The sequence below is a fragment of the Lepisma saccharinum genome, chromosome 3, assembly GCF_977018435.1.
Source record: "Lepisma saccharinum chromosome 3, izLepSacc3.1, whole genome shotgun sequence".
Classification (NCBI taxonomy): Eukaryota; Metazoa; Arthropoda; class Insecta; order Zygentoma; family Lepismatidae; genus Lepisma; species Lepisma saccharinum.
The window spans coordinates 125,415,453-125,442,662 of record NC_139231.1 but is presented as its reverse complement, the minus strand read 5'-3'; the positions used below and the strand labels follow the sequence as shown (position 1 = coordinate 125,442,662).

Below are 27,210 nucleotides of genomic sequence, written 5' to 3'. Positions count from 1 at the left end.
CCAGGAATTCAGTGGTGAAGTCAGATTTATGAAAACTTTAATGATAAGGAAGTTATGGGCATATGAAAGTGATAATTAGGTATTAGGTGCTGAACCATGCAGAACGAATCCAAATCATATAGCTGTGGTGGAGGGAGGGGCAGAAGTTCCCGTGCTGTAGCTCGTGATTTCAACGAACGGAACCCTCAACGGAACCCAGTGTCGCAAGTTACAGTGTCCCAATTGCTGACAAGGTTCGAAGAGAGCTGTATAGTCAAGGACAGGCCACGATCTGGTAGGCCCAGAACTGCCACTGACGAAGGAACACCTATGGCAGTGATAGCATCGTTTGCCAAGTCTCCGCAGCGCAGCACACGTCGAATGTCTGTCAATGTGGTGTCAGCCTGAGTTCCATTTGCAGGGTGTTAAAGATGGTTAAGTGGCACCCGTACAAGCTGCAGCTGCAGTACCATCTCTCTGAGGACGACCCGAATAGGAGAATGCAGTTTTGTGAATGGGCTGTGGAGCAAAATCGCCAGGACCCACACTTTGCACTGCATATTCTGCATTCTGGTGAAGCAAATATTTATGTGAATGGGGAAGTGAATAAACAGAACATGCGGTATTGGTCCTCCGAGAACCCGCTGTGGAGAGATCCGAGCAATATGGTTGGTGCTGAGAAGGTTATGGTGTGGGCCAGGATCTGGGGGACACGTATCATTGGCCCATTCTTCATTCATGACAATATAAATGCAGAGGCCTACTTGCAGTTGTTACAAGGACACATTTTCCCGTCATTTTGGACGGAGGATGGCAGCTTCCCCTCATATTTCCAGCAGGATGTGACACCACCTCAGTATGGGCGACAGGGTCGTCAAAATCTGGACTTCCAGTCCCGTGGTCGATGGATTGGTCGACTTGGGCCAGTGAAATGGCCTCCCCGATCACCAGATTTGACTCCCAATTGGATTTTTACCTGTGGGGTCATGTGAAGTCCATCGTGTATGCCGAAAATATTCGGGATGTGGGTCGCAAATGCAGGAATGCCTGTGCACAAATCACACCTGAGATATTGCTCCGTGTCCACGGAGCATCGGAGAACCGTCTCAATATGTGGATAGCACAAGAAGGACAGCATATTGAACTCATTGTGTAACTTTCATTGTGTAACTTTGATATGCCCATAACTTCCTTATCATTAAAGGTTTCATAAATCTGAATTCACCACTGGATTACTGGTGAAATTCTAGTCCAAAATCATACACCACATGCCCCCTTTCCCATTTAAAGAAATGAAGTTGGATCGAAGATGGCGGACGTTGTCATGACAAGCACCAAAATGTTTCCCCCTAGGCCTAACATATTACTACCATGACCAACTGCCGCAATCTACACCCCTTTCATTTTATAAGGGGTGGTCAGGGACTTTTGACTCACCCAGTATAATGAATATAAGAAAAACAAAAATTCTGAATTTTTGGACTAGGGTCGGGATTGATTGTTAGAATATTTCACGTCTTTTTCTTTTCCACTTTTGGCTTATTGTGAAAATGAAAATGACTGATGATATGATGAAATTCATGGAGAGACAATCTCAAGGAACACCCATGCCAAGACCAGGTTTCGAACCCGGGACCCCTGACTTCGTAGATCGCTGTGCACCAGGGTCTGGATAGTAATGTGTAAGGCAAGCGGTAAACACGAACATGAGGATGAACGATGAAGTAATGTCAAGGATGTGTGGAACCATACTTATTCTGTAGATATGGGTGTGACGCGCAATAACTATAAATTTGGCGAAGGTCAAAATACAGGATGTTTCTTTTGGATTGAATACGAAACATGACATTTCGCAGCAAGTAACATGACACGATCATTATAATTGGATAATAGAGGTGTAATATTGGTTTCAATCCCCATTAATTGAACTAATTAGCTAGTTCGGTGGCGTGCATGTATTCCTTTCAACGCAAACCCGGCATATGCTATATCAAGTACGTAATAGTATTTAACGGGATTAGCAACTTAGTACATTATAATTATATTAAACATTAAGAAACCTTTGAAATGATGTGACATATCATGTAGTGCATTTGCTATTACTCGAGATATGTTTAATTTAATGTTGTGAACACTATATCGTTCATAAAAACTGGATATAGTTTTATAAAGCCAAAAAAGAAATATAATTCATTACGTAATGCAGTAAAACCTGTCTATCCCGGAACATGATGGTTCCGAGCAAAATTTTCCGTCTTAACAGTTTTACTTCTTATACAGGGTTGACTTTAAATACAGTATAGAGCGCTGCAGAAAATAATGGAAAGACAGATTTACATTTCGCATTACTTATAATGTAGAGTACTAATGCATGTACGAACATGAATAAAAATGCGATACAATCATCAATTTCATCATATACTCACTCAACCCCATCTTCGCAAATTAGCCAAAAGTGGCACAAAAAGCGAAGTAAAATGGACACTCACAAACATCCATGCCAGGATTTGAACCCGGGACGCCTCGCGTGGTAGCGCGATGCACATAGAGGGAAAGAGAAAGATTGAAAGATTGAATAAGAGAGGTGAAGAAAGATTGAGATAAAAGTGAAGAAAAAAAGAATGAAACAAAGAGAGATAACAAGAAAAATAGAAAGATGACGAAATAACAGAGGAGAAATAGACAAAGAAAGGTGGAGAAAGAGGGTAAGAGATGAAAGAAAGGAACTGAATCGTAACAGCTATGAGTATTGTAGCGCATTCTTTCATATCGACAATGTTACCGATAAGCGAATGGCAACAGAGGCGTGTTACACTTACAGTATTGCATTGTTTTCTTGCGAGCGATGAAAATAAAGGAAGAAATTTCCGTCTTACTGAGAATAAAAACAACCCATTGGTCTTTAAATGGTGTTCCGTTTCCGCGTTAAGGAGATTTCCGCCTTAAGCAGGTCATTTTCAAGTATTAAATCGGTCCATTCTGGGGACTTTTGTTCCGTATTTACAGGTTTCCTTCTTACAGTTTTTACTGTAATAATTTTAAACCAGACCACAAATTAATTCGACAAGAGTTAACATTTACAATACTTGCATTACCACACGTAGAGCTAAAAGGTTACTTTAATGACATAACTACTTCGATATGAGTTTTTAATTAAACATAGTACGAATATAATTTTGTACCAACTTACTGACTGGAGAGGAGAAATGTGTGTTAGAACTTGTAATGATGCAAGTTTAGTTTCCAACATTCTTTTTTGGAACCTGTGCTATATAAGTTAATTGGTTTCGTTAATATGAACCAATTAAAGATCTCTCTATAAAACTAGAACATATTACTATCATTTGTTCTAGGATTTTAATTTAAATGTGTAGTACAGGCTGTCATAATCATAAAAACGTCAAACATTTTGAAACGGTAGTAAAAAAAAATATTTAAAATGATACGTCTTGCCGCACATATATATAACAAACATCTATTGGTTATATCCAGGGACCGGGACTTTATGTTATAACATATTTTTTATTGGGCATCGCATCGAATACTGGTGAGAGATCTTTACGTACCTGATGAAAATCAGCGGAAACAGACGAACTTGATAAGGCATTTATTGACATGTTTACCGATTTCATATTTTTAAAACTTATTTCTTCAATTCTAAAAAAAATAAAGTATACAAAGAGAATCCGCACACCATCCGTGAGTTAATAGAGTATTGTACGAGAAATCGGGAAAATTACAGTAGACGAACTTGCACGTGTAAATACCAATTTCCTTGGGAGATGCCAGGAATGTGTTGCAGCAGAGGGACATCATCTTCAACACCTTCTGTAGTCAAGGTTAGTACAAAATATGAAATCTGTAATTTTAATAGCCGACTCTAGCGACTGTCGCGGACCCGTTTACCGGGAAAGAGACGCGCTGATGCTGGGCCGCTTGCCGCCGAGTCACGTAGCGAATGTCAGGGAATGCTCTGTAGTTAAGATCCGCCTTAAAAACTTGTGTTTGTGTATTCATTGCCTAGATTTACCAGACATGTATTGAGCTGCCGATTATGCTTGACTTTTCACAAAGATATAAACTTGACATATAAGTAAATGACACTTAGGATAATTGCATTGAACATCGCGATATTTTTAGTAATTTCCCAGTACATTGGCCTCCCCGATGGCGCAGTGGTAGCGTCGTCTCCTTGTAATCAAGGGGTCCCTGATTCGATTCCCAGTGGAGGCACATAGTGGTTCGAATCCCAATTTAAACTGTAGGTCCAGTCCCAATTAGCCTTATTGTGCATAAAGTGGACTTAAAACAACAAATGAATCCAATCCAATTATTTTAAAACTTGAGAAACCATCCATTTAGATACTCCCGTGGCGGCGCTTGTGGACTCGACAACATTATACTTAAGTTTATGTAACTGCATCTGATTTCGCGAATATGTTGCAACATTGTAAACAATTTATCTGGCCTGTCCTCTAAGGGGCTTTCCAGAGCAGTTTGTGGATTTCGTTGGACCCGGCATGATTTGATTTTTGCATTTCAAAAATATGCAGCCAAGAGTAAAGAGAAAGAACATTTCAATGCTTTAAAATAGAACACAGGCAAGCGTGTTATCAGATTGCCTTCTCTTAGTGATTGTTGTACGATAAGCAAAAGAACCCCCACCCCACTGCTCGATGTCGCATTCAGAAAATGAAGTCATTCGCCCAGAATTTTCTCTTCGTTATAAAGTTAACGCGCGTGCGTAATACTACAGTTTACGATCCGCGCACCGCACGCATTTTCAAAGACCGGATTAAATCAAATGAACCACTGATAAACTGATATGAGCCGGCACCGTCAATCCACACAGTAAAAATAGTTTGTCATATTTGTTTTAGCTTAATTATGCTGAGTTGGCACCACTCGTACTCTCAAGGCCAGACTAGTACGTAGAAGAGTGCTGGGGGAGGATGACGTAATAGGAAGTGCTCCGCAGCGATCTGCGCATACGGGACTTAACTTGTCAGGCTTATAGTGAGCGTTATACTGTACGTAGGTTCGTGGCGTGGCGTTGTGTTCAGTGAGTGAATCTTTTTTTGGCGATCGGCAGTGATTATGGCGGAAATGAGCAAGCGAGTTGTTGTGACAATGCAAAAAAAAACTGGAAGCAATTTATCGTATGGACAAGGGTGAGTCAGTGAAAAACATTTGCATTGAATTCGGAGTAAAGGCTGCAACAGTTTGTAACTGAAAATAAAATAGGAGTCAAATTGAAGATTTTTAAGCGAAAATAGTATCTAAAAACTCTTTAGGGAATCTGTATATAAAAAATCTGTATATATAAAAAAACATTATTCCTGTTTAACCGAATTTTCGTTAAAGCGAAGCACCATCGGTCCCATCAAATTCAGTTAAACGGGACTGTAGTGTACATTCTTCGGTTAAAGCAATTCCGACTTTATTTAATACCCCTCCCCCCACCCTAGTCGATCTTCCGTGGAACATACTGACTTCTCACATAATGAGAAATTCGAAAGTACTGTTGTGCATGTTTATGGATATACTGGGAATATTTCTGCATTTTTCTGACATTTTTAATTTTTCAAGACATATTTTTCAATTTTTATGACTTAATTACATATATATTTTACAGTTTTATAGGACGTAAATCCCCGGACCCTAGTTATACCATACAGTTTAAGTATTGAGAATGGGTCAATAATTATTTATTTAAATCCCCTTTACGTAGTAAATTAAAAGTAAAGCAAATGTTTGAAAAATATATAAATATCGACCTATGTTTGACGTGGCATTTTTAAAAAAATACTATACTTAAAATGACTCCTTGAACGGTACAGATATACACAATAAATATAGGTATCAATTAAAAGCCATGTTCAATAATACAGTAGATTGCGTGCAAATGTCTTTCATCCTTAGTATCTACCATATTAATGCTTTCTTGTTGACTATCATCAAATTACATGCTGAATATGCCATTTCATCCATTAAACCAGGAAACGTTAGCAGATATTCTGCCAGTAATGACAGTTTGCCATGCACAGTATCATGTTTACACAGGCAAATCTTGTAAACGATGCTCGGAAATACATTTCATATTCATAGTAATGACCACAATGCGAATTGTTCCACTAGATGGCGCAAGCATGGATGACACCTTTTTTTAATGATTTCTCTTGCTTAGAAATTACAGTATCTTGTTTCGTTATGCTTCAAAATAGGAGCACGAAATACCTCGCAATTCTTTCGGGTTTGACCACATGAAACATGTTAATTTTTTACCAAAATATTGTTTTATGTGGGTCAATTAATGTGACATACGTACAAAAATCATTTTAACTGAAACGGGTGCCAATAGGTTTTGTGCTTCGTTTGTCAACAATTAGAACATTTTCATTTTAAGCATGCAAGTTAGTGGTACTAATTGTTAACTAACGAGGGACAAACAGTTGGGATGGGTGTCGACAAAATTGGCGTTATAGGGGTGATAACAAATGTAGTCACATGCAATGAAAATAGGACAATAGATCCTGAAATGCTCGCTGCCCTGCAAGACGTTGTGTGTTGCGTAACTCTACTGCGATGGTAGAAGTTGTCATTACAAATTTGCAATTAAAATCCACTTATCACCTTACAGTTAGGTAAAAACATTTTGCCTGGAAGCGAGTGTTTCAGAATCTAGGTGCCACATTAATATTGCCGATGACTGTACGCACCTCATGTCTACCTCAGGGAATATGTGGTGGTCTGTGATCTCTGGATGTGTCTTAGAAAATAATTCATCAACGATGTATTTTCATATTGCGAATTGTGAAATTTTGTAACCATGACTAGGACAGAAAAAAATTCCAAGCAAAGGAAGATAAGAAAAATAGGGATTTGGGGGAAGTAAGACAATTATAGAAGAGAGACGCAGAGAGATATAGAGAAAACAAGGTATTGAGTGAAAGAGAGAGAGATAAAGAAATAAGAGGAATATGGAAAGGAGAGACGAAGAAGAAAAATATAGAAGCGAGAAAAAGAGAAAAGACGAGGAGAGGAATAAATAGAAATAAAGGCCAGAGAGCGAAATAAACTGAAGAGGGATAGAAAGAAAAATCTAGATACAAGAGAGAGAGAATAAAGTTTGATGGATTGATATGTTGCTTTGATTGTACTTATGCACAATAAGGCTAATCGGGACTGGACCTACAGTTTAAAGTGGGATCCGTACCATAATGTGGTTACACTGGGTATCGAACCCGGGACTTTTTTTCCTGCAATATGTTATGTGTGTTGCCATGGCAACTTCTACCACCGCCGTAGAGTTAAGCAACACACAACACATTGCAGAGAAGGGAGTATTTCAGAATTTAGGTGTCCCATTTTTATTGCCGGGCTGTATAGATTCTTCATTAAAAAAATAAAAAAAATCTTTCTTAAGCAGTCACTTACTAGAAATACATCAGTTCAGGTGAATTTTTGCCTCTGATTTTATCATAAAATTTTGAAATATTGGTATTGCGTATCCTTGCAGTTACACCTACAAGATAGCACCAACGAGGAATAATATAGGAAAACCCGTAAAAACAGCTTGCGAGCTGCAATTTCACGCTTCCCGTTTTTGCTTTAAATCCCAACGAGTTCTAGCTGAATGTGACAGTGCGTGGGACTAGTTTTGAGAGCACAAATGTCATCCTGCAACCTCAGCAACCCGCCCAGCGGTTCGGTAATGCGGGTTGCATGCAAATCAGGCTCTCTTCCAGGGGCAGAAAACTTCAGATTGGAAACCGGTGGCCGTTCCTAATGTCACGAGCGGGATAATTGGGGCCAATCCTTGGAATAAACAAGGAACGCTGGGAGCGATAAGCTTCGAGCTTATACTCTGTTCACCAGAGGCATGTAGAAGCTTGTAATATCCGAATGTGGGGTTTATCGTGATGATTAAGACAGGTTTGAGCATCCTCGTAAATACTCGATTTTGATGAGAGGCTTTGAAACTCGATTTTTTTCTCTAATTAAGTACATAACTCTGTTTCAGTTGTTGAGCTCGATGAATGATCGACGCACGATCTGGGTACAGAAGGTTCTGGGTTCGACTCCTGGTTAGCTATAACTGGCAGGAAAGCAAAGATATAAAAATGCATTTTTCGGTAATTCTAATTCTTCGATACCTCGTTGTCTTTCTTGGTATGTTGCAATGTGCTGAGGAAAGTCTTGTCATTTCTTTAATCTTCAGTATATGAGAGAAACTCACAGAGATAAAGAGAGAGAGAGAGAGAGAGAGAGAGAGAGAGAGAGAGAGAGAGAGAGAGAGAAAGAGACAGAGAGAGAGAAAGAGACAGAGTGAGAGAGAGAGAGAGAAACAGACAGAAAGAGAGAGAGAGACAGAAACGGAGAAAAAGAGAGACAGACAGAAAGAGAGGGAGAGAAACAGAAAGGGAGAGAGGGAAACAGAGAAAGAAACAGACAGGGAGAAAGAGTGAGATAGTTACAGACAGACAGAAAGAGAGACAAAAAAACAGAGAGAAAGAGAAAGATAAACAGACAGACAGGAAGAGAGAGAAACAGACAAAAAGAGTGTAAGAGAAACAAGCAGAAACACAGAGAGAGAAACAGACAGAAACAGAGAGAAAGAAACAGACAGAATAGAGAGAGACAGAGAAAAAGACGGACAGAAAAAGAGAGGAAAAGAGAGAAACAGACAGAGAGAGAGATGAATAGCCTAAACAGAAATCGTAGGTAGGAGAGAATGAGAGATAGGAAGATAAGCAAACTGGGGGAACTATAAAGGAAACCTATGACACACATCGACATATATTCGCAACATTGAATTGGAAATGATCCTCATGGAACAATATGGACCTCATCATTCCACTGGAATAGCTTCTTACGGCAACAATAATAAATTATAATTCCTCATGGATATTAGTGAGCACAAAACCGAAGAGTAAATATGCAGTGGAAAGAAGATATAACTCGGAAATGGATGCTGGAATAACAGGATGAGCTGAAAAAGCATCCACGTACAGGGTTAACGAAGTTAGTAACAAGTTGTGTTTATACAGCGTATACTGATACCCTTGCATGTTGAATTGCATCTTCTGCAAATACGCTGTATAAAGAAACAAACTGCCGGAGTATTAATTGAGGCGAGTATAAAATCTCTACTCTGATTTGGTTTGGTTTGATTTGACTTTTAAGTCCAATTTATGCACAGATAGGGACTGAAGCTACAGTTTAAAGTTGGATCCGAACTACCGTGTGTCTCCACCGGTTATCGAAACCGGGACACCTTGATTAGAAGGCGACGACGCTACCACTACGCCATCTCTTCTCTGCTACTTGCTTCTGAACTATTGTGGGAATAACTGCAAACCATTTTCCTTGAATTTCACGCTGCTTATATTAACAAATTAAATACATGTTGTGAAAGTATATGGGAGATGAGGAAGATAGGATCCACACATTCATAATCTGGTCAATTTATGGAGGTTATGAGATCAACACCGTGCTCCGGCCGCCTTTTGTTCCAATTGTTCAACAGTTAGCCATTGATCATAGGCTGGGATACTGCTGGAAAAATTCCAACCTGGAATTATGCAACCCGTGGATCCGAACCGGATCTCAACAAGACATCATACGAACGAACTACCAAAAGTTTTATTCTCCTGAACAAGGCTTCTGGGAAGCAGGTAGAGCATTTGCAATTACGGGAGAGTCTGGATTGGTAAGCCCACATGAGGAGCAGACAAATGTGCCAGGGACGGGAAAACCCGCTGGTTAGATAAGTAAAGAGAATTGTGCACCGTACCGGAAGTTACTTTGAAATCAGTTATATTTTAGAGAGATGGAATGCGGGAGGAATAAGCGCCTCGAAAACTCACCGTAATTTGAAAAGCATCGTCCTCTCCAACAGCGAATGGGCTTTCCCTCGGAAGATAATTATTCCTGACGACAATGCATTCCGCAAACACTTTATGTCAAAGTTCGAGCGGAATGAGAAAATTTGTTCTTTTTTTATCCCCAGCGTCCTCTTTTTTTATATAATCTACCGTTTCTCCACAGGCAGAGTCTCTCATGCGATTGCATTCTACGCATCTCCCTGTCCACGTCTGATTCTATTTAACGCTGGGGAACGTCGCTTAATAACACCACTTGCAAAAAAATCTCCCTCGAAAGAATACCTCGGTTACAGTAATCTTCTAGCTCTCTCATTTTTTAATCATTGTATCTCTGCAGTTCAGAATTTAGAAATGTATTTGCCTTTAGGATAATGAGATGAAATATATGATAATGTTTTTCGTTTTGCTACCCTTGGTTTAGATTTTGCGAAATATGCCGAGGAACAGACTGGAATTGTCTTCTGTTTCCAACTGTTCACGTTTCAATAATGTTCATACGATTTTGTTCTCGGACATACGACATAATCTTTATTTCTAGATACATAACTTTTTTTCAAAAAAGACATGCAACTAAATATAGAACGATTTCCATGAAGTATACTCACGAAATGCCACATGTCTTTCAGATCATTTTAAGTGCATTTTATGATTTTATACACAGATGCAATCTGGACCTCTCCAGGTCTCATCTAAAAAGCACGTCGACTTCAGTGACATAGCTGTATACATAACAAACTAACCCACAGGTGGTGATTTCGAACACATAGTTTGGTACATATTTGCTGTTACTTGTGTCGGAAACCAACATTTACACTCAATCTAAAAATCAAATAATATATTTGAGGCTTTCTAATTTAATTAAGATTTATAGTAGCAATAAAGAAAAAAAAAATTGCAAATTTTTTTTGTCTTTCATTTTCGTTATCTCCACATTTTGTGTACAATTCACTTTTCTCGAGATATTATATATTTTAATTATCAAGGTGAATTTTTGGCGCCATTTTTTATATGGCGGCAAACCTACAGGTCAGAGAGTGGTAGACTCTCCAAAATCGGATTTGTCACATTTTTTTATTACAGAGGCAATTGGTTTCATTTCTGTTGGAATTAGTTCTTCAGATGGCCAAAAACTCGTAGTAGAAACATTATATCAGTTGTAGAATACATATATAAGTATAAATAATACATTTCGATGGCTATTTTACAGCGCAGTAATAGTTTTGTTATGTCTAATTAATACGCACAGGTGCATTTAAGTGATATATAACAGTAAAATGGCCTAACAGTATTAATAAAATGACGCCATTTAATGCGTCTAATCCATTTCTAACCTTGTAGTTAATTTAATCGTAATCCTCTCCAAACAGGACATTCTCAGGCAAGCCCAGGCACTTAGCGAAAGGTGCTTACCTTTCGAAGATTGAAATTCCATTAGGTCTCAGCTCCATCTGTAGTACTTTCTTCAAACAAACGTAAGTGGTTGGGTATGTCTTGAATCCTAAAGTTGGTCTATTCTTTCGAGTTTTCTTGCATCTCACAAATTCAAACAAATTTGACGCAATTCCTATCTGTTCCAAAGTTTTCAAGGGTCGAAATATATTGGCCAATTTACGGTTAAATATATGCAATAATGACTGGTGTTGCCATTAAGAAAGCATATATTTTACTACAATATTTCTAACAAAACTCACTATATATTGTCAGGAAAAACCAATTGAAAACAATCTGATTGTTATTAGTAAAGTCTTACTGACTACTTGCACATTGTTCATGTATGGCATCATTCTGAGGATCCTTGCAGATGTAAGCGACAGACGACATTTCATACCGGAAGCAACAATAGACATGGATCCCTTCAGTCTAAGAGAAAGTATTCACCGTGCATGAGCGACAGACACAACCAATAAGAATTCTCAGAAGAAAAGCCATTGACTTTGTTCTCAAAAATGAAAAAGAACAGGTTCTACAGAGACAAGTGACGTCATACTCAGTGACGAGAACAGCCTACAGCAAACACGGCATAATGCATGACAGAACAAATGTATGCCTGCTGAATTTTTCTGTACCTAATCGTTTTAGAATCATGGACATTTTGAAACTGTGCTTACGTTTTAACTGATTCGTTCTTTCACGAAATACTAACGCACGAAAGTTTATGAAATTAAGGGTGAACATTGTGTTCTGGATTCATCCCATCTTATAGGCGATGGCTTTGATATCTGAATGCAGAGCACATCAATAGATATTAGAATTCTGATATGTGGTTGCAAAGTTACCCTACGGAAACATATCAAATCTGCATGTTTCCGACTGTAAAATTGCAGCGGATGTATGGAGGGAAATTTAATTTTCGCGTGCGTCTTGCTATTTTTGAAGGCGTTCAACCTGACAATAGCAAGCCTCTGGGGAGTATTTATAAACTGTTGAACGCTCAACTTCAAGCGGAAGCAATTTTCGCTTTATGATCAATAAGAAACGCCAGAAGCATATCCTATTCCATTCCGTGCAAAGCGAGAGACGAATTGCGGTAAATTTGACAGGGGAAATTGGAGAAAATCTCAACCGCAGGGCTGCTGAAGATGACGACAGATATCAAAACCATTCTCTGCAATCTTGTGTGTGAATCAAGAATGATCTTCCACAGAAAGCAGCTTTTGAACAACTAATATTACGCCAGAGCACAGTTTGTTGGAAAATGATATTCAGTTACGCGACAAGCTGCCTTGGTTCTGCTATCAAGAGGAAGTCGTGGAACTGACAGCATCACCAGTTTGTATGTACTCGCATAAAGACTTATGAATGACCTCTCTACTCTAGGGACTGTTCCTTGCTGACTTCAATGGGAATCTGAATGCTTGAGGTAGAAATGAATACAGATGACCTCCGGGGCGGAGTTTCAGCATAGCGTGCTACGACGCCAGAGTGCTTGGTTCGAGTGTTATTTGTGTGTGTCCCCCTATGAATTTCATCATATCGCAATCAGCCAAAAGTAGGAGAAAAACGACGCTAACTCAGATCAAAATAAAAAAAAGAAGTAAAAACATGGTTAGAGAACATAAGATACTCTGTATATAAAATAGTAATCGAGGTTTTATAACACTCCATCAGCCGTGCAATATGGCGTCAGAGGAACAGAATAAACTCTATGGTGAAGTGTAAGGGGTGACCTTTCCACGTAGTTCACCCTGGACTGCATTTTGCAGACTAACGAGGCTCTGGCGTCTGTACCTCCGGCCAGTGTAATCCTCTTAGGGCTCGTGTGTGTTTTGTCCTGTGTTTTGTCCTTATGTGAGCTGAGTGTCCCTTTTACAGCCTCAGCTTGTAACCCAAGTAAGAATATTTTAGTCCTTCGATATTACAGTTATGTTATATTACTTATATTTTAGTATAGTAAGGGGCTGGACCCCGTATAACGTGAGGGGTGTAAAATAGCCTAAGTGCTGACGCGTCAAATATTTGAAATCATTCATTCATTCAACTCTATGGTAATCAAAAACAGACTACTCGACATATGTTTTCTTCTTCTTCCAAAGCTTTCGCGATTGTACATCATTGATTGATTTTGTTTATTTTACTTCACTTTTCTGCCACTTTTTGATTGATTCATTTTGATTACTTTGCTTTTCTGACACTTTTGGTTTGATTAATTTATTGGTTTTGGTTATTTTACTTGGCTCTTCTGTCACTTTTAGTTTCATTGATTGATTGATTTGGTAGGTTTTAATTCACTTTTATGCCACTTTTGGTTTGTTTGATTGATTTTGTTTATTTTACTTCACTTTTCTGTCACTTTTTGAATGATTGATTTTGTTTACTTCGCTTTTCTGACACTTTTGGTTTGTTTGATTTATTGGTTTGGTTTATTTTACTTCGATCTTCCGTCACTTTTAATTTGATTGATTTTGTTTATTTTACTTCAATTTTCTGCAACTTTTAGTTTGATTGATTGCTTTTGTTTATTTTACTTTTGTTTTCTGCCACTCCTTGATTGATTTATTGATTTTGTTTACTTAGCTTTTTTTACACTTTTGGTTTGATTGATTTATTGGTTTTGGTTATTTTACTTCGCTCATCAGTCACTTTTAGTTTGATTGATTGATTTGGCATGTTTTAATTCACTTTTGGTTTGATTGATTGATTTTGTTTACTTCGCTTCTCTAACACTTTTGGTTTGATTGATTTATTGATTTAGTTATTTTACTTCGCTCTTCTGTCACTTTTAGTTTGATTGTTGATTGATTTGGTATGTTTTAATTCACTTTTCTGCCACTTTTGGTTTGATTGATTGATTTTGTTTATTTTACGTCACTCTGGAGTGTGTGTCTCCTTCAGAGTGAAGCAATTACATTACTGAATGAAGCTTTATGTTCGCTTATTGTGTACAAGAGCCCCATTCATTATTTCACTCTTCAACCGTTATGATGCGAACTCGAGAGAGAAGGCAATGAGCTACTTAGGCAGTCCAGTCCTTCGAGGAAGCTGTCTCGAGTTCGCTGGGAGCCTCGTCAAGACAGACAAAACACAAACAACATGATAGTGATAAAATATCCAAATTCGACTTGCAAGATTTCGCAGACAATGAAATTTGAAACATGGGTTTGAGAAACAACCCCCGCAAGTACAATTACAGCTAAAACTCAAGTTTGTTTCCTATTTTATTCCAAAAAATAGTTGTCGTGAAATCAGATTATACTTGATACAGAGAAGTTACATGATACAAGGGCATTTTTTAGTATGTTATTTATGAATCGACTTGCAGATAATATTCAGTACAGTCGGCCCACGTGGCGTAGGGTTTAGCACATGACGCCAGATGTCCCGGGTTTGAAACTCGGCCTGGGCATGGATGTTTGTGAATGTCCATTCATCAATTTCATCGTGTCATCACTCATCCCCATCTTCGCAAATTAGCCAAAAGTGGCACAAGAAGCGAAGTAAATCAATCAATCAATATGCAGTTCAAAAATACCCATTTCCTAACGGAACGAACTCAAACAAAATGAAGTATTTTCGACTTAATGTCATATGTTTTTTTTAAAAAAAAAACACTTATGATATAAGCGTATAAGACAACCTAATTTTGGTACAATGTATAAGTCAGAATAAGTACAACTTCATTACTATGTATTTCTCCAAAGTTGTTAATAAATATAGGCTAGTAGGTAAAATTGTATAAGCTGTTTAAAAACCGTTCGCATATTGTATTTATGTTTCTACTAGCACCGCTTTTTGTATTATGTGAATTCAGTCTGTAAGGTGTCTGATTATAACCAGGAAGAACCAGGCATGATACCTTGGATGGGAAATTTCAGCAAAGAAGCAAACCAATCTCAATAGGCTTTGGAACTCATCCAGCCTCTCATAAACTGATACAAGGAGGAGGGAAGTGGTCAGAGTGTAATGCTGAGCGCACCATCTATGGTTTCACCAAGATCGAGAATATACCTGCACACCTCTCCGCGTGCTTTCACGACGCGATGCAATACAGGCAGAGGGAGACAATGTTATTTTTTTTTACTTTCCTCCATTTTATTTAAGAACCGCGGTGTTACGATGGAGACCGGGTTCGAGTCCCGGGTTGGGTGATCTCAGGTGGGAATTTTCCAAACAATGCCCTTACATAAAGCGGCCCAGGCCATAATGTACAGCTACCGGGGGCAACCAACTAACTAACTCTGTAGCCTTCTTAGACCAGAAGGTTTATGGCTGCAGCAACACAAGCCTTTAATTCCCTCTCCTGTGCAAGAACAATCCAATCTTCTCCATCCTTACAGATTTTCCTTAGGTCCATCTCAACGTTACCCCTCCATCTTCATCTTGACCTTCCTACTGGTCTCTTACCATCAGGTTTCCCAACAAGAAACCTGTAAACTCTTCTTTCCTCTCCATTCGTGTCACATGGCCTGCCCACCTACGTCTTCTTGATTTGGTTGCTACCGATGACAGCCAGGCTTGGTAAATGAGGCATAAGTATGGTGCTGATCACATCACCTTCACAAATGAGCGATCTATCGAATGTAGGTGGGCCTAACTCTACATCCTCTTCATGGAATGTTCTCTCTGGATTAAATGAGAAGAGAAAATCCGTGGCTTTGAAACCATCAGGTACGAGATATTAAATTTCAAACATTAATTATAATGTATAAACCCATAGCAGTACTGCACCTTACTAGTACTTTGTGACAAACATTGGTAATGTTTGTTACACGATATCAGTTTTCTTACTTTCATCCAGTTTCAATGCAATTACTCCAACTCGGATTACGCTGTAATTTCATATCCCTCATAATGAGTGCTACATTTGCATTTCTTGTTTCACGATCTGCATAGTGTCTGTACAACGCCTTAGCTTGTGTAATTAATTTCGCAATATGATACTAGAGATTAAGGTGCTTCTAGGATTATCAACCTCACATCCTGGTTGACGCAGCTTTCCCACTGCTCCGTGGCAACCAGAGCTGATCCGATGAAGGTAAATACCTCATCACATTCTGGAAGTTTCATGTAGTTGTTCCGCAAGGCTCGCTCCACATTCATCCAGTGGCGGATATATGGTTTAATTTTGAGGGGTGCTTAGAATTTTTGATCATATAAGTAAAGTAAAGTAAAAAAAAAAGTAAAGTGCTCCCCTGTGCATAGCACCACGCCATGAAGGCGTATAGGGGGTGTGGGGGTAACGCCCCACACTTTCTTGATCCGGTCGTGAGTGGGGGTGATGTGATCAGCATCACGCCCCTGACCGCCTTTACCCCCCAGGGTTTCCCCCAGGTACCCATGTTATTCGACGCTGGGTGGGCGCCGGGGCCGCTTCCATCGTTAGAAAAGTTCCCGGATTTGAACCGGCCGGGGATCGAACCCGGGATCATATAAGTAGAATAGATATTTATTTCCTGTATGAGCCTTTGCGGCTGTGCATACTCTACCTAACACCTATGAGTTTTTTACATATCCTCCTATGCTCGTCTTTTCCTTTCATGTTAAATGTGGTTCTTCCCTCACCTACTCTCTGTGTCGGGAATCTCTGGGGCAAGCGAACGGAAACAAGTCATCTGCATAAGTAGCATTCGAAAGGGCTCGATCAAATCTTGAGAAGAGAAGTGAGTGCATGAAGAGAAAACGCGGCTTAAGCTACCAGCCGTTTACAGCAGCGCACACTGCTTTGCTCCGCTCACTAGCTTTCTCCCGCTTTGCGCGTCCTTGCTCCACATGATCCCGAGTCAGAGTACATGTGTCTCTTGTAACTCAGAACATTAATAATGTTAGCAGTATTAAGTCACCAAGTCAGAACCCTTTTCTTTTGGCTTGAGGAAATTTCTATGAGTTGAAACCCGATAGGACCTATTTAAATACGTCATTAGCTTCAGACACACTTAATTTCAGACTGGCGTACATATTAGGTTACATGAATGAAAATTAGTACCTTCTAATTTCTCGACTTTTGAGCTCGTGCATTTCATATGAATGAAAAAAACGAGAGTGTGTTCACATATAGGAGCATTTTCTCAGTGAGCGTTTGCTCAAGGTTATGGTACCTAACTACACTGTGTGTGTGTCGATTCAATTTGACATTGCAATGGTCTTTCAGATTACAATTATTAAATACTAATTCATCATTTCAGTGCCCAAGATATCAATAATGGAGAGTGTGGACCGATGGACACGAATACATTTTAACTCTGGTGATTATTACCTTCAAATGAACATATTATAATGTCCAGAGACATTCGCCATAAGCCTCAATACTTCTATGTTCACCGCTATTAAACACTGTTCACAATTGAGCTTACTACAGGTCGAATACATTATCCAATTCACAAGTACATTGATTGATTGATTGATTGATATAGTTTATTTTACTTCGCGTTTTGTGCCTCTTGGCTAATTTGCGAAGATGGGGATGAGTGATGAAATGATAAAATGGATGAAAATGGACATTCACAAACAACCATACCCGACCGGGATTCGAACCCGGGACCCTTGGTGTCGCAGCGCGATGTGCTAACCACTCGGCCACAGGGTCGGGCAATTCACAAGTACAATATCAAACATTGTACATAGTTGATCATAAACAATTACAAAAATTGGGATTTGTAATATAGTGTGTGGATTTTACGCATTAAGTTTGTAAGTAAATGACAAGAAATGTTTCCATTAATTTGTGTCAAAGAGACTGTCATAACTATGACATTAAATAGATATAGTGTGCAAAGAAGGTTTGGCATACTGAATGTCATTTTGCAAATCTTATAATCCCTAAGAAGGAACGCCATCTCTTATCCTACAAAGGAAACGCTATTTGAATGGCTATCTGCTTCAAGCAACATGGTTTTGATTGATTGATTTCGTGTTTAAGTCCACTTTATGCACAGTAAGGCTAATCGGGACTGGACCTACAGTTTAAGGTGGGATCCGAACCACATGTGCCTCTGCCGGGTATCGAACCCGGGATCCCTTGATTGCAAGACGATGCCCGACCCTGTGGCCGAGTGGTTAGCACATCGCGCTTCGACGCCAAGGGTCCCGGGTTCGAATCCCGGTCGGGCTTGGTTGTTTGTGAATGTCCATTCATCAATTTCATCATTTCATCACTCATCCCCATCTTCGCAAATTAGCCAAGAGGCACAAAACGCGAAGTAAAATAAACTAAATCAAATCAAATCAAAAATTGCAAAACGACGACGCTACCAATGCGCCATGTGGGAGGCCCTCAAGCAACATGGAAATGAACTTCGTGTGAATAAGTTGTCAAAAGGAGGACATTTCATGCAGTTTCGTGAAGGATTTGCATCAGTAATAATGACAGAATAAATAGTAGTGTGTCTCAGGTGCGCAGAGGAAGTATTTATTGTTGGGGAATTCAATTTAATATCTTCCTAAAAGTATATAGTATAAATCAAGTATATGCGTAGCCTACGTGGACCAAAAAGAGAATGTATTTTTCTGTAGCCCTTGCTTGCTTGGGGAAGAACCTAAAAAAACGAACTTACCTTGAAAGTATGGTATGAGCTTGCACATCACTGATCCAAATATGAAATTCCGCAACAGCTGACCAACTAGAGTGAAAGGCATACAGAAGACTCCCAGAAGAAGGTCCGAAACGGCCTACGAGAAAAGAGAACAGAAGGAATGTTAGGTATGCTAAAAAGTAGGTATGCTTCTAATGATATACTCTGTGTTTGTGTATGTAAATGGGTAGAACAACTTAAAAAATCACGCGCCAGTCCCTTTTTCTCAAGAACCAGCATCAAATATTATTTACCCTTTTTTTCTTGTTTACAGACTCATATTTTTCTTGAAAATTCTGAACTCACTAATATTCAAGATAATTGCTCAGTATATGGAATTAAGAAAACAAACGAATGAAAACACTGACATTCATAAATTGTTTATGAATTGAGAAGTTTTTTTTCTGCATCACTTAACTTGGGTCACAATATATGCAAAATCTCACAGTACATATGCCACAGACAGGCCGATTGCACATCTTACAAGCTTAGAATCACACACTATCAATTTCCACATTATCATCTGATTCTTCAATCTCAATCAATCGACGAATAGCGTCACAATCGTTGGCCAATTTTTTGTTCACGTCTCGCGCCATAGCACCAAACCCCACAAAAAATGATAACGTAAACGATGTGGTGTAAGTCAGATTGACCCGAACTTGCTATTATACGAAAACAATCAACTGCACAGCGTTTTGACAGTACCACACCAGTTAAGGGTTAAGAGTATCATGTCACTGTTGAAAAATTTTACAAGGAATATTTTACATCCATGTAAGAATACTTGTAATGTTTGTAAGCAATATATGCAGACGTTGTTACCTTTCATTAGGCAAGTTAGATACAAACAGAATCCCCACTTGAAACGTCACTTGTGTATGTTTCAATAATTAAAATAGCATGTTGAAAGAATGGAGGAGGGAGAAATGAAGAAAGAGAAAAACAGAGTGAGAGAGAGAGGGGGGAGAGAAAAGGAGATTTAATTTCTAGTAAAATCACAAGTGCGTCCTTGGTTCGTTCCCCACCACCGTCAATAACAAATGTCTTCACCTGAAGACGAGAGAACAGGCAATACAAAGATGTCCAATTAACATTACAAGCTAACGTAGAAACATTGTAGCTAACATTCAGAGAAAGACGCCATCCTAGTTCCAATTACCAGAAGAGTAACTTAGGATAATGCACAGCGTCAGCAACAGTAACTCGATAAAGAAAATGATATTTGTAGCACAGAATGATAATTCGGAAAACCTGCTTGAGAAAGGAAGGAAGTAACGAATTTGATACAAAGCTTGTTATCTCACAGACATCTTCATATTCAAGACACCTAATTAAGAGACAAAGGAGGACAGACGAGCAAGAGATTATCTACCTGCGAGACATGTCTGGTGCACGCTTTTAAAGAGGAACACTGAAGAGAAAACTCACTAAAACTAATAAATCTTGAGAAGAAGCGAAGACTTTAAAATGAATCTTTCCACAATTGTAAAAGGACCAGAACCAGTAGTATGGTCCTAGTTTTCTACTCATAGACAAATTTGAATTCTTTGAAGTACAACTTATGCACAGATAGGATAATCGGGACTGGACCAACAGTTTAAAGTGGGATACGAACCAATCTGCAAGGTACCTAAATTGGGTTTCAAACCCCGGAATTCTTGATTAAAATGCGACGACCACTATTCGCAGCACAAGACAATTATGAAGTTTGTTTATGTGGTGTAGTGGTTATATTATCTCGCTTCGAATCCGAGGATTCTGAGTCACTGGCGTATGTAGGGGGGCTGATGGGGCTACAGGCCCTTCAGAAATTTTGAGAAAATCAAAATTCTCATACAAAAGCAGTAAGAATTTGGGGAAAACAAAAGTGGTAAGTGCGAATTCCTCTTTACATGACCCCCAATTTCTACTTTTGTCTTTGATTAACTTTTAAAAGAAAGTTCAAAAATTTGGAAATTAATTTATTGCGTTGAATGCTAATTTAGCCATTGGAACTCATTTTTTCCAGTCTCCAATCCAGATAGAACTTACAGAACTTATTATATTATGGTGATTTCACACAGACCTAAGCATTTAAAGCTCATATAATCTGTCATTACATCACTGTATATCCAGTCCTTCGCCTAGAACACAGCTCGTAATATCCAACCTTATACAGGGTGGAGCATTTTCGAATACCCAGTTTGAAAATAATATGCTCTCAGCCCCAGAGACAATGAAACTCCAAAAATGTGATATCATCCTTTTCACTATACTTGTACATTTACATACATGCCACGTAGACTTCACTACTGCACTTTGTGTGCATTTGCAACAGTTATTTGTGAAACACTATGTCTGCCAAATGAAAACTTTTCGGACATTTTTTTTAAATTGAGAGTTGGCTACACTGGGTGAACGGACGACGACGTGTGTGGAAGAGCTGACGGAACGCATCAGGGAGGAAATTGAGTGCATGGCCCCGGACGTCCTTGACCGTGTCATGCAAAGTGTCCGTAATTGTTTTGTTCGGTGCATTGCTAAACAAGGTGGTCATTTGGCAGACATAGTGTTTCACAAATAACTGTAGTGTAGTGAAAAGGATGATATCACATTTTTGGAGTTTCATTGTCTCTGGGGCTGAGTATATTATTTTCAAACTGGGTAATCGAAAATGATCCACCCTGTATTTCCAATATTCTCCGAAAAGATGTTTCTTTCTGGTCTGATAAAGCTCATTCTTATTTGTATTTTTGTCATTTAGCCTCGTTTTTCTGTCACTTTTGGCTAATCGCGACGATGAGGATGTGATGATGATTAGATTAAGTTTATGAAGGGTCACTCACAAAGAACCTCCATGCTCAGGACGGGACTCTAACCCGAGAACATCGATGGCGAGATGGGAAGTCGACCACTCAAGGCGCTCGGCCACTGAGCAGACTATAAAGATTTCAATTTCAATGTCGATGGTCTTTATTCTTGGGCGAGGTTCAGCAAATGCTGATCTACCACCTAACCCGACAAAGAAAGATGTAGCAGAGTACCTAGGTACTGTTATTATACAGAAATAAAATAACATAAAAGAAACTATAAAAAAACTACTACTACACAAAGAAAATCACAAAAAGAAAACGTATGACGAAATATATACAGTGCGTGTGTGCAAATAAATGAAAAAAAAATAATATACATGTATTATTACTTTGTTTCGGTCCATTTTTTTTTTAATTATTCACAGGAAACAGTTTTTAATCATATGTGGTCTTACTTTGCTTCTGATCATCAATCAGTGAATCATATACTGCCCTACGAAATTGTTTGTAGTTCAGTTGCTTTATTTCGTTCGGGACTGCATTCCAGATAGGTGCCATGTAACTAAACGAAGATTGCGAAACAGAAGTTCTGCAGCGAGGTATATGGAGATTAGTGGCGCTTCTGGTGGAGTAAGAGTGCGTTTCACTCCTGGCTTTAAGCCTTACACTCAGATAGTCCGGGATGTTTTTATTTATAATATTGCAAGTAATGCAGGTCATGTGCAGTTCTCTCCGTCTTGCCATGTTGAGAATTTTGTACTGATTAACCTATTAACCTATTTTAAATTGTTGAATTTTACAGTAAATATCTTTATTAACTGTTTACAAGAATTTCTTAACGATTCTTAAATATTAAGGGTTAACAATTAGGCCAAATGCTTTCCATTGAAGGTGGCTTGGTTACTTATGATAAGGGAAAGGATTTTATGGTGCAGAATCTTTCCAAAAACATAGCTTTTTTTCATACCGATTGGTTGAGAGTTTAGGACATGAATTCACGTAAAAAGAACCCACATTGTACCTTTTCGTAATATTAGCACATTTATCACACTTTTTACTCCTGTTTGAGCATCATCACCGTTTTTCCTTCCTTTTCTTTCATGTTTTGTTAAAAACACTGAACAGAAAAACAAATGAGTTTCACTCTTCTTGAGCAACTATTTTACATAAAATCCTATATTCTCATTTTGTATAGCAGCACGAGAGCTATAAAATAGTGTAATATAATTATTGCAACCCCAATAGTTCAGCGTCAGCTACTTACATTCGAAAACAGACAGTTTGAGCGTAATACGGTATAACAAGTTCATTGAAACCCAGTAAATGCCAAGAAACATCCCAAATACTAGTACTAATTATGTTGCTTGCTACAGTGTTGAATAAAGTATGTTAATGCAACTTCTTTAGACCAGAATAAAGACATTTTGTCGGCATCTTTTTGAAAACGTTTTCAGAACATTTTTTTCCCTTTCCCTACCGTAGTTTTGCAACATCATAACTTTAGTTATGATGTTAAATTAAATAAAAACTGGTTATTCTGTCTGTGACGTATTATTGTGAAATATTTGAGCAAAAATCACTCAGGTAGATTAACATTAAAGTTACTATGTAAGTAAGAGTATGATCGTGTTTTCCTTGAAATTCTAGCCTATTGTGACGTCACATGACAACCTTCCCTTCTAAGAAAGTGAAGTTATCCCCGAAATGGTGGAATTATGACGGTCGTGATGCTGATAACATTTCCCCTTAACTATATCATGCATCAGGAAGTTCAGTCCATACATAAGTTTCAAATGAATGTCTCCATACTTATGGACCACCCTGTACTATCATTTGTGTGGTTCAAAAATATATGAACTTTCTATTTATTTCCATTTTCAGACCAACAGTTTGGTTTTCTTTTACTTAAAAGTAGAAATTGGCCGGTTTGGAAAATATTTTAACTTTAACTCCCTCTGGCAAGTAAATAGAAAGCTTCTTTTTCTTCGTTGTATTTGGGCTACTGATCAATATTAATATGTTCCATTCTCATGGAAACAAATGACAAAATACAACTGTATATACCGGAACGCTACCTTGTGTGTGCATAAAGCAAATAAATGTTATTTTTACAGTTGGCCTCCCAGGAAGACTGGAAATACATAAAATTATTTAAATACACAGTAGATGTATTTGAATTGTTCACGGGTAAATATAGTGTTTCAAACTTTGCCCAACCCTAAATTTGATCGCTTACAACAAAATCTGGGAGTGAGATTTACCCTGGATTTTCTGATGTACGAGATATTTGTAAAAAATGAAACTGCCAGTACAACTCACACGTGAATTGATTGATTGATTTGGTGTTTTAACTCCACTTTATGCACAGTAAGGCTAATCGGGACTAGACCTACAGTTTAAAGTAGGATCCAAACCACAATGTGTCTCCACCGGGTATCGAACCCGGTACCCCTAGATTACAGGGCAACGACGAACTCGCACATGAAGTTTTAGATATTAATGAATGGTTCAAATCGGAGTGGATTTTTTTCCCCGGACTGCTAATTTCGAACGAGCAGAAGGGAAAAATAAATAATCGCAGGATTATAACTTGCAGTGGTGTGACTGGAGCTATGCAAATGTGTGATTTGCAACCAAAAAAGGTCATGTGCATGCATTACTGGATATAGTAATGACGATTTCATTGGAGAAATTCAAAAGCGATAATTTAGTGGTATATAATATCTGTTAGCAACACTGTCAGTCCACATTTTTGTCAGTAGACGCAGACAGCATGCACCTAAGTAATAACTGTACAAATGCTTAAAAAAACAGAAGCCATAATTGTCTAGCGTACGTGTATAGCGTCTTTGAATTATCGGAAGTGCAGAAGCTTGGAAATTTTTATTTTCTTGGTGTGGGCTTCGACACATACGTGGTTGTCACCAGTCTCCGTACGTATTCAAGGATAAACAATATATAATATAACGATAGCATCATAACTACCATCTCCAATTCGTCCCACGTGACATCCTAGAAAAATATACTTCTTACCTATTAAAGTGTATCAGTAAAATTCCAAAGACGAACACAACGCTAGATGGTACAACGGTCACTCATTTTGATGAACGAACACTCCAAAATTATCATCTGTTGAATGTCAACTTTTTTAATAGATGTAAATAAAAATTATTATATTTTGTAAACTTAATCGGGAAGATTGTATTGAGTGCACGTTTATCGAGGCAACCGCAGGCAGTAGTTGTATGCGCTAGTCAAGACGTTCATTGCATTAAAGTAAATATAAAACAGCATAGCATATGCGGTTGTGGTAGTGTGCTCAGTAGGGTGCATTACTGCGACACGGGTGATCTGGGTTCAATTCCCGGGTTGGGTGATCTCGTGTGAGATTTTTTTTTCGGCCTTATCTTTGCACGAAGCAGCACTCGGGTTCACCCAACCTCTAGTGAATGGGTACCTGGAGGGTAAAGGCGACAGGAACGTGGTGCTGATCACGGCATCTCCACAACGGTCGAGATCGTGAATGTTTGGGATCATACATACCCCCACACGCCTCCATTTATACATTTATTTCCACGTCCGCTATGTTTCATTCCGACACAGTGCAATGCACAGGGGAGAACTTTATCTTTAAATTAGGCAAATTCAGCCTAGATTCTTTTTCGTTTCCCGGATTTGTAGTTGAAAAACCTTTTTCTTTTTTTTTAAAGGAGATTTATCCTCGTGTCGTTGACAAAAGCCTTTACGTATGGCTACAACGTCCTAATTCACATCTTAATAGTGAACATCCTTTAAAAGTTCGACTAACATGTATCCTCGTTCCAGTCGTTTATCATCCTTCCGTCTCTACTTATCGGAGAAATCAAACTTTTTCCTTATTGCAGTTTCTTTCTTGAACGTCTCTTAACTTTGCCCAGCATCTCGATAATCTTGTTTCTCGTTTAGACTCCGAGATAAGGTAAGGGAAGGATGTAATATTAATCTTAAAGAGAAGTGTGTGATTCTGTCGAAGTTTTTTATCCTGGAAATCACGAGCAAGCAAACAGTTCTCGAAAAACTATTATATATTCTAACATACTCTCATTAAAACTTTATGTCATGAACCCCTCTACGTTGCAACAGCCCTGTTGAAGTTCAAATATTGAACCCATATTTATTTTTTGCAGTTTAACGAGGCTCCGGCGCCCGGATACACAACCAGTGTTATGTATGTTGGAGGTTGCGTTATATCGCCCATGTGTGTTTGTGATTGTTCCTTCATACATTTCATCTGACTGCCCTTCATTCTTATCGTAGCGATATTCACAAGTAGCACCAAACCGATGTTAACTAAACTAAATCACATTTATATTGTATTTCAAGTAATGAGAGAAGGGGTGAGTTCGTTCTGCCCTGAAGGTAAAGGTTAAGAGCTCCCCTGTGCTTAGCACCACGCCATGAAGGGGTATAGGGGGCGTGGGTATAACGCTGGGTGGGCGACGGGGCCGTTTCCGTTAGAAAAGTTCCCGGATTTGAACCGGCCGGGGATCGAACCCGGGACCTTTAGCATGGTAGTCAGACGCGTTACCGACTGAGAAACCGCGGCCACACATTAAAGGATATAAAATTAGTTCAATGTCCCAAATGTTCTATCGTAGTCTAATGTTTATTTCTGTGCAAGTTCTTTTTACCTATAGGCCTATATACGCAAGGCTTAATGCGTACGGACCTTCATCTGTTGATGTCCCAATTCAGGGACTGTGACTAAAGTTCACAATTCAGGAACCGATATATTCACTAGAATGTTTGCAGTGGAATGTACTCAACTCAGGAACCGCTGCACACTTCTCGGTTGCAGCAATCGCATTGAAAGTATATGGGACTGTTAAAACCCATGAAGTGTTCGTGACTGTACACATCCAGTATATTTATTTGGAGAAAAAGTATATGCTTTATGGGGAGTTTCTTCATTCCTCGTATATTTTGAGTATATTGCAGATTTTTTCTTGCAGGTTAGGTCAGGTTAGAAGTTACACAGTTGTGTGTAATGTGAACTATTTCAAGTTCCAATTCATCCATCCCGAGGCAATTAGTAGCAATTCCTAAGTTGAGAAACTATTTTGCTGAAAATCCAACTGGAATAGACCAGTCCCTGAAGTGGTACTGTTTATTTGGAATTTCCATAGTTCAAAAGTTGGAAGTCCTGAATCCTGAAACTAGAATAAACGACTAGAACCTTTTGTGGGAACTAAGCTTTGTAAAGAACTGAAAAAGAGAACGAAACTAAAACAATTCTAATTTGAAACTAGGAGATTATATTTTAAGAAGATTGATTGATTTTCTTTATTTACTTCGCTTTTTCTGTCAAGTTTAGGTAATTGTGAAGATAGGACCACCATCTAAACAGAGCCATCTATTGAGGATATGATGGAACTACATATTTTAATATGAAATTAAAGCAGTTAATATATTCCTCTTTTCTGAAAAAATTAGACGTCGTGGGTAGAAATAGATTTCATTTTTGGAATGAACATGCTGAAATTATTGAGAAACAACAGCCACCCA

General features: G+C 38.6%; 1 protein-coding gene across 1 annotated transcript in view; it reads right to left on the bottom strand.

The window, feature by feature from the left end:
* LOC145985998 (cholecystokinin receptor type A-like) overlaps positions 1–27,210 on the bottom strand; it is a 493,092-nt gene that overhangs the window by 101,218 nt on the left and 364,664 nt on the right. The window contains exon 2 of the mRNA XM_083120160.1: positions 18,854–18,968. Coding sequence (XP_082976286.1) covers positions 18,854–18,968 — 115 coding nt within the window. The remainder of the gene's footprint in view (positions 1–18,853; positions 18,969–27,210) is intronic.